We start from the raw sequence: 9603 nt of genomic DNA, 5'->3' as shown, positions 1-9603 counted from the left end.
CAAACAAACAGAACATCCTATTGGACAGACTACAGTCATTTTTTTTTTTGCTCCAGTGGACAACAACTAACCCATGAACATATCGTACATGCATCTGTACTGATCTCACCAAGTTTCAGCAGAGAAAAGAGCAATGTAGAAACTGCTTTGAGGTACATATGAAATATTTGCTATGGTGCCATGAAAAAATGACCTCAACTAGAACAGAGCCTTTACAAGTACTGTTGTGACTTTAAAAAAATGAGGTTTATGCACAGTAAATGTTATCTCGAAATATTTGTTTTCAAAGTGCAGCAGCTTCCGATGTTGTTCTCAAAGACCACATGTGATTGCGATACTATTTGATCCTTCACTGAACCAATAGTCAGACAAACAAGTCCATAACATTAGATAAAAAGCTTCAAATTTCTCAAAAGTAAATAATACCACAATAGATGGTTTTGAGGGAAGACTACCGGTACAGGAAACTGTAGGATATAGGTATTCTTGGAGAAAGTTTGAGACTAAGTCTACTCTCCAGACAAATCCTTGTTTATGGTGTTTTGAGAATTTGTAATGTACTATCTCATCAATTACTGAAATGTTGAGAATCTAAATCTTATTGCAAATGCTAATGAGATTAGCTGCTCACACATATTGGAAACAAACAGTTATGTTCTATAATATTTCAGGTTATTTAAAAAAATGCCATACTGTCTTCATTCAATGGCACTTCCTAAAATTTTGGAATGAAATAAGATTCTTTCAGATATGTAATTCATAACTTTAAAAAAAAATTATATAAAACAAAACATATAATCCAACTTAGCGACTCCCGTGGCTGGGATATGATGTTGGAATTTTCTAGTTTAAAAATAGGAAGACACTGCAATTATTCAAAAACACCAAATAATCTTTAAAAAAAAATACCAGAATTCAGAATGATGTTATTTGCATCTGGAAGATGAGATCTGAGGCTTGTAAGTATTAATTCTTGATGCACTATTCTGCTCACATATCCTACCACTTCGATACAATGGGTGCGTTCGAGCGCTCTCCTAAAGCGAACTGTACCGTACTGTACCCGCGCCAGAGGAGTGTTCGAACGCTCCTAAAGTGTACCGTACCGTACTGTACCGAGCCAAAAGTGGACCACTTCCCAATGTGCTCCAAAAGCATACCAAAGCGTACCAAAAGTTTGTTGTAAAGCATGCGTGTATCATGCACATACGTCACAATGCAAAAACATCATTCTCTTTGTTCTGGACAGCTTTAAGTAGTTCAAGCGCCAGGGGTGAATGACATTCTTGCTACAAACAAGCGTGACCTTACTAAAAATAACTTGTGAGTACGCTTTCTCCACAGGGCGCTGGAACTCTCCAAAATTGGCATGGTACGGTACGGTACGCTTTAGTTCAGTTCGCTTTGGTTCGCTTTAGAGCGCTCGAATGCACCCTTTGATGCTACGATGTCCTGGACCTAACTAGTACTTTGTTCTGCTGCATCAATCTAAATTTGTATAACCGGCAAAGCCATCATTTACTTCATATAAACAGACTTGAATTGGCAAAGGATTCCAGTCTGAATTCTTTTTATGCATACTACCTTTAAGAGGTAGTCTTACAGGTGGTTCAAGGTGTTTCAGGCTCACAATGACAGTAAAGTAGTTTGAGGAACAACTTTTAAATGTTCAATGCTTCATGACACATAGCGCTAATGCCCTACTGTATGTTGCATGTACATAAAGCATGCATTTAAACTTCACACGTGATGGACGTGAACTGATCAAAAGGGTTCAAGCTTATACGGTAAAGGTTGTATTATAAAACAGACTGGTGACCTATTTTAAAACAATGGCTCTCAATACAGTTCAATGCTCCGTGCTCAAATCTAGTAACACAAATGGGATATCTCTACATCTCATGTCCTTGAAACAGCCAGTCACCCTCACAATGAGAAACTTCCAAAGAGCAGAGATGCAAGCTTTTGTTCTACTTTTAGAGAAGAATCAAACAACTGTTATCAACATGTGTTAATCAGAACTGAATGTTTCAAAGTAGCTATGCATGGAATGTAAAATAATATGGAGAGCATGTCCATAAGTAATGATGATCATTACTGTTATCAGTTCTTCATTGCATTAAATCTATTTCTTGCAACCATTGATATGATACCTGTGAAATTTCATCTCGTGACACGTACAAATTTTCAGTGATGTATGCAGCATGAGTTTTTGGTTGCTCTCGGTTACGAGTTGGTGATGGCAGGGATGTAAAATTTGCTCTTTGGAGAAACCTGTCCTAATATATAAGCAGGCATAGTTCAAAGCAACAGACATTGCTTGCCAAAATTACCCGATAGCTGGAATCTTACACACACCAACACCTCTCAAGGGCACAGTACGTGTGTCTGATGTGAACTCACTTTGCTTTCTTCTGTCACTCCTCATTGAAGAGTAAATTAAAGCTTCAAACCATATACATGATGAGCACACTGTATATTAAATATCATAAGCCATATTCATGTATCAACTGGCTAGATCTGCTCGGAACTGAATCTGCAACTGAATGAGATGTTTTTCATTTGTATTCTTTTTTTTCAAACTAAGAACTTTGCCACATGACTACCATCCATTTACAGTGGGGTATATAATAGAAGTCTTGTGATTACAAAAATCTGAAATTCAAATGCCATGGATGACAGCTACTGGCTCAATGCAATGCGCACTTACCAATAATTCTTTGATTCACACATCAGAGCGAAATGTTACGGCACAGTTTGCATGTGTTACAGTTAATCAAACACACACTATCCATCGTCTCCATTTTTACACCAGCAACAAAAAAACAGAGAATTTCTGTAAGGCCTTATTTGTCTGAAAATTAAGAAAAAGAAAAAAAAAAACAATCTGAGGTACCATTGAGTGATATTCTTGCATAGACAAAATGACAACTTTCCGCAGCCTCTCATGTGACTTGACAAAATGAGAAAGTGGCGCAGAAAAATCAGCCATACTGTCCGGTCATTGGCTCATCAACGGTCACTCCTTTTGCACCCGAGGGTGGGGTACCACCTAATCAAAAGTTACACACTTATTGCAGAATACGAGGTCCATGTTTGCTCCTGCTTCTTCCATGTATGCAACTTTATGTTAGTGGACACTTCCAGTAGTGCATGTAGCAGAACCTTGATTGGGCCGAGCTGGGATAGGCACCAGAACACTGGCATTTAAATTGATAAGAGGATGGTGAGCCTTCTCGTACTAACAATGCCCTTTCACCACCCTCTGTAGAACAGCTCACACCCGTAAGGATCTCATTCTGCAAAGGACAAAAAAGGGCAACAACAACAACAAAATTAAAGTAAATGCATGTCATGAAACATATTGTGCTGCAGAAAGTTGTTGATATAATTGAAGGATGATTTGAGCAGAAGTCCACAAAATTATAAATGAAATGAAGTGGAAAATTTCGGACATTTTCAGTGGGTCTCCTTACAAGCTGTAATAAAACAAAGATGATAACAGTGTAACAAAATAACAATAACTACAACTACACGAGTAACCATACCGAGTAAGCCTGACATACGTTGTATCTTAAAGATCTGTCATCATCAGCCTTACCACTGGAATACTCATCCATGTCATCAGAATGACCACTTCAGGTCATTCATCAAATATGACTAAAAGTGACAATATTTGAATAATCAAATGCAAGAAAACTATTTGAATGTCAAAATATGCTACCGTATCACAAGCTGGCATTAATATCCTACTTGTTTAACCGTGAATTTTTAAGACAGACATTAATTTTCTTCTTCTTCTTCTTCTTCTTCTTCTTCTGTTTTTTCTTCTTCTTTAATGGTATTTGAAGTCTTCTTGCTTTGGTGTAATGTGCCTCGAGAATTTAATCACGATGAAAAATGGCATTATAGAAATTGTATGTATTATTATTGTCATTATCATTATTGCTACATTCATCAACATATCAAATAAAATTTATCTTTGAATTTTGTATGATTTAAAGCATGGGAAGTTGTGAAACGCAAACTTACTGATCCGGCAGAGATTACTGCAGTTTCAGTTAAGGCCGTGCCTGTTCCGGAACCAAGGGCTACACGATCATACACACAGCGGGAGAGATCCCCAACACCGGGGGCACCGTCACTGCCGTTGTAACCACGGGGTCCTTGCATTTTACTTATCCTGGACAATTCCTCAAATATAGTGATATTATATTCATCTAGCGTTGACTCAAACTCTTGCTGAACCACACTGATTTGGTTTTCGACCTGCTGGAGCTGTTGTAAGAGGAAAAGATGAAACAAAACAAAATGTTTAATAACAAAATGAAAACAGGGGCCACAATTTCTCACAATTATAAAGATAACTGAAGCCAAGGTGTGGCAATTGGAATATTAACTAAAAAAAACAACCCCCCCCCCCCAAAAAAAAAAAAAAAAAAAAAGAAAAACTAACTCCAAAACAAAAACAGAATATATTGTGACTTGTTTTCAATACAAACATCAAAATACTGATATCACCATGGTTTGATTTATGTCATATAAAGAATATTCAAGAAGTATAAAAAACAGAAAGGGCATAATTCAAGCACTTCAAATTACATAACATAGGGCAACACAAAAGAATGTTTACCCATGCAACCTTCCACACTCCACAAAATCTGTAAATTTCTCAATGTACATATCTGGTATGATAAGTGACAAAGATGCAAGTATCTCAATAAGTCTTTAAATGCCATAGCTCTTAGATGATAATATGCACCAAGCCTTTTCATCAGCATACAGATCCAGTTAATTCCTCCAATATTAACCCAACTATAAGGTAGCCAGCCCACTCACGCACATGTCTGCGTGTACAACAATGTGCCTCAGTCCAACAGGAAAGCCATGGGTTAACGCAATGAGGATTAAGGGGATTACAAAATTGCTATTCATCACCAGATAATTGTCAGACTTTTTTGCCAATCAACACTCCAGCAGAAGTGTCAATGAGTGAATGAAGCAAATTACAATTGAATAACAATAATCATATGTGACCCACTACAACAAAAGGATCCGAAAGTTGGGGCTGTCGATTTTATGAAAATGAAATGTCATTATTGCCTTATTCTTCCACTTTAATCTCATATATAATATGACTCATAGAGGTACTTGGTTGCGGAGATATGAATGTTTTTATGAGAGCATGTTGAGTGGTTTAGGAAATCAGCGTTTCGAGAAAACCACATTCAAAATTTTCCTTATGACGCAATCGTGATCAAGGGAGGTAAGACAGTTTTCACCTCTTGACAATAGAAGGTACATTGTATGCTCCTAGCAACCTCCAAGATGTTCATTCAAGCTTAGCACCCGTGGTCTACGCTCAACCAATCAGTAACCAGGATGCCACACACTGACCAATAAGATCACTCCCTCATTGCTAGGGGCGGAGTCTATTTTCGGCACTAAATCCAAATCTTCAGACATGTTTCTGTTCCGTTCAAAGTCGGAAAATCATGGCTCAGAAAAAACGCTGATTTCTTGCCTTTCCTTTAATCATTTAGCTTCGAAATTTCAGCAGATGATAGATGAAACATCTGATTACAAAATTATGCCACAACAAAAATTTGGTGGTTTTGACCGATTTTGATGATTTGACTTCAAACTCGATTTTTCTCGGCTCAGCTGTTTGCAACTTTGAATCCTTTTGTGGCAGGTCACTATTATATTTGTGGGGAGAGGGGTAAGGGTGATCAAGTGATTGACATGAAATTCATACATACTGTATTATCCTGTTGCATGTTGGTAGCTTTGATGCTGACAATATCTGTGCTGTGCGTCTGGAGGTTTCCATTCAGCGAATTCACCTGCGTAACAGAAAGAGCAAAATAAGAGAGGTCAAAGGTGACGTCCATCTCCAAGACTGCCTTCTTTACTGACTACCTTATCACATACTTGAGGTATCATCATTGCATTAGAATAAAGATATTGGGACAATCTGGCTTTGATTAAAGTAATAAAACAAAAATGATATATCAATGTCAACTTGAGACATGTTTGATAGATCTTTTTTGTGTGTGTCATTTGACGTTGAGAATCTTGTCACAAGAAATATGTCCCCTGCAAGCCCATGGGTAGGTCCCTACATTTTGCATTCTACATTACACAAGGAAGAATGCACTCAGGGAGAAAAGCTTTGAAGTAAGGGTGTGGAGCAATAGAGTAGATTGAAGATTTGAATTAAAGGCTGCCCCCCCCCCCCCCCCCCCCCCAGAATTGAAGAAATTTTCGAATTTTCTTATCTGGAACTTAGTTGCTGTTGGATTTCATATCTAATTCTGCAGAGCAAAAGGGTGCAGAGTATAATCATGTATACTGAACTGAATGTATACCAAAATTACAAAGTGTGCATGAAATCCCTTGTTGGGGGGGGGGGGGGGGGTTCAAGTTCCTCCCCCCTCTTAGTTATGGTCCTGCCCTGGGTGTTCATCAAAAACAGAATTGCACACAACTGTGCTGCATGCCTGCAATGCAGCTCAATACACATTCACAACAAACAGCATATAATTGACACAGTCTATATTACATTGCATTCCACACCACAACCCCCTGCTGTAGCATTTTGTATCAGGGAGGTGCCACATTGCTCTCAGTCGCAGAATCCTTCCACGGCAAAGTTGGCACCTGATAATAACTGCATTTACAGAACATAAGGCTTAACATTAAAATACTACCATAAGTCAACATCTCACAATGCAAACACAGTACACTGTCTAGCAACAGACTATGTTTCTTCTACCCACCCACTGATCTTTAAAAGCCAAAGTAAAACAATGATGGAAATAGCCCAGGGAAAAAGAAGCATCATCAGAATCAAAGTCATACTTACACGGCCATCTAGAGTCATAGTCTGGTTTTCCAGTAGTGTAACCTGTATATCGGGAGAAAAGACAAATATATATGTAATGTTAGACGGCCTGTTGAAAGCAAAGAGCATCTGACTGGTAAGATACCTTGTTCACAACTTCAACTTGTGATCTTCAAGAGCATCATAAGAGTGACATGAAACAGTGTAGCCCAAAATGACAACTCATGGTGTAGCCATGCAATATCAAGCTGCACATGTACACATTTCTAGCAAGTAGAGGGCCCTTTAATTTTTTTTTTTTAAATCTTCTGAAGCTGAAATACATTTGAGGGCTCAAAGAACATGATTCAATCTAATCAATTAATACAATATAATACTACAATGGAGGGTAATTAATGTAAACTTTTCCTCCAATCAAATTTAATTTGACTACAAAGAATTTACTGACAAGAGGAAATATGTCAGCACCATATGTATCATAAAAGGATGTGTAAAACTATGAAAACAGAATTAAAGATACTTTATATTCAGAAAACTGAGACATATTCTACTGGCATCAAATATTGACTTCAACTGAAGCAAAATTTGCAACATACTTTCAGGGTTTTGAATAAAACCATATATTACTTTATAATGGAAACTCATGTTAAAAGCATCTTTAAGCTCAGCTCACGCAAGATCTGAAAAAGCAAAGAAATCCAGGCATACAATAGGTGCAGGGTCACTCGCAAGGATATTGCTACAAGAACTTGGGTCATTTCCTACTGCTTCAAGGAACACACGTTAAAACTTGTGCCTTAATTAGCAAATACAGATACGGTAATTGACCTTATGACCTCAAAGCCTTATAGCACCATATCTAGACATAACATTTACAGTGCAAAGGTACAACAAACAGACAAAGCCTACATAAATGACCAGCATGTACAAACAGTGTGTACATGGATGCAAATTGAACTTTTTTTCTTTTTTTTTTTTTGGGGGGGGGGGGGAACCCTACAGCATATGGTCACGTCCATGGCCGTAAGTAAACAGTAACTACCACTGACCTCCCAGAGCAAATAATTGAGATCAAGATATGACATCAAGTTTGACCTTGTTTACTGTCTGAAGACAAAAATATATGCCTCTATGCTCCAAAAAGACAGAACATCATTTTCATACACTCTTCTGGAGATTTTCACAGAAGACTATTCAAATCACCATCGACAAAACAATTCTCCACTACGGTATAATTTCCAAACTAATCATTACAAATAATGCAATTAAACACAGGCTAAAAACTAGACCTACACACTACAGTGATGCATGGATTCAGCTGGAGAGATTATTGGCATGACTATCAGTCACCATTTTGAACAAAGAAAACAAGGAAATCAAGTCATTTATCTAACTTTACATGTCATAGAATAAGACATCATTTGAACTTTATCATTCCTTTTTATAACATTTGTCCATTATTCACAAATTGTTCACTTAAACATTGCCAATCTTGAAACAGTCAGGCTCTGACAAAATATCACAACCCCATGACAACAGCAAACTGGCGCCCCCTGTTGGCTGTGTGTCTCACAAGATGCCCCATATATATTCCTAACTCTACCCTCTACAAAATGCCCTTGTAGTACATTCATCCTAGATAGAAGAGAGAAGGGTTCCACAAGATTGCCTGCCTTCCTAACATTTATTCTTTTAAACTGTGAGAGCAGCATCACCCATTTTTCTCATGGATCAACAAAAGTATCAAAAAATTGAGATGGTGGATTGATAGTTCAAAACAGAAGTGAAACAAGGCACTGTCTCATCACGACCTAGGTGTTACTGTCTTGTGGGCAAAAATCTAACAATTCAAGCAGAAGCTTAAAACAAAAAACAAAAACAAAACATGAATAAGCACAAATGGTGCTAATCGGTGGAGTTCCGCACACCAAGGCCTTTCTATGGAGTACATATTTGGCAAGACCTTGTCACACTGCTGTTTATGTTGAGGGTCATTTGTAGGAAACAGTAGCACAGGAAAAATATTAGACCTGTACAACGCGGCAAGGTCATGACAATTATGTGTATATCTTGTTGGTTTTTGAGTTAATTTGTAAGGATGAACTTCACAGGGTTGATGACCCTAACGTGCCTGTTTAATGCCAAGTCGAGTATGCTTTTAAAGATATCTTTCTGCTGTCAGTATTTCTATAGACCGATTCGGGTTCGTTGAGGGCAGCAGACAATTTTGAAGCACTGGGCGCAGCCATGAGCTCATATTGCGGTGTCCCAGCCGACCCCCCCCCCCTCCTCTCCCCCACCCCACGGGCAGCATGTTTATCGCGCACTTGTAACAAAGGTTCGCGCACTAAATAAGCATTCGCGCACTCAGTACGAGATGCCTATTGGCTAAAACAACCATGCATCAGTTTTTCATTCTACGCGTGAGAGAGGGATGGGGGAGAGAGGAGGGGGGGGGGGGGTCGGCTGAGACACCGCAGTAATGGCACTGCCCATGCCAAAAATACACATAGCGCGTCACAGAATTGGTCTACTGCCACAGTTCATCATGATACTCTTGGAATCACAATATTGAATATAGAAATAACATTGGGTAGATTATTTGACATGGAAATTCAAATGAGTCTAATCATGCATGTTTAACTCTTCTTTAAAATTTTCTGCAAGCACCCACCCTTGTTTTCTATGGGTTAAAAACCCCATTTTTGGCTGTTGAGGAGATATGACTTTGTGCATTGCAAAACTTATCACTTTCA

General features: G+C 38.2%; 1 protein-coding gene across 1 annotated transcript in view; it reads right to left on the bottom strand.

The window, feature by feature from the left end:
- Positions 1-1478: 1478 nt before the first annotated feature.
- The window catches only part of LOC140240190 (uncharacterized), a 30194-nt gene continuing 22069 nt past the window's right edge, over positions 1479-9603 (bottom strand). The window contains exons 7-9 of the mRNA XM_072320015.1: positions 5763-5846; positions 4033-4278; positions 1479-3299 (exon numbers count right to left, since the gene is read on the bottom strand). Coding sequence (XP_072176116.1) covers positions 3126-3299; positions 4033-4278; positions 5763-5846 — 504 coding nt within the window. The 3' untranslated portion in view covers positions 1479-3125. The remainder of the gene's footprint in view (positions 3300-4032; positions 4279-5762; positions 5847-9603) is intronic.

The sequence above is a fragment of the Diadema setosum genome, chromosome 1, assembly GCF_964275005.1.
Source record: "Diadema setosum chromosome 1, eeDiaSeto1, whole genome shotgun sequence".
In the NCBI taxonomy this organism is placed as follows: Eukaryota; Metazoa; Echinodermata; class Echinoidea; order Diadematoida; family Diadematidae; genus Diadema; species Diadema setosum.
Note: the sequence above shows the minus strand (reverse complement) of the source record. Positions and strands in the feature narration are given on the sequence as shown.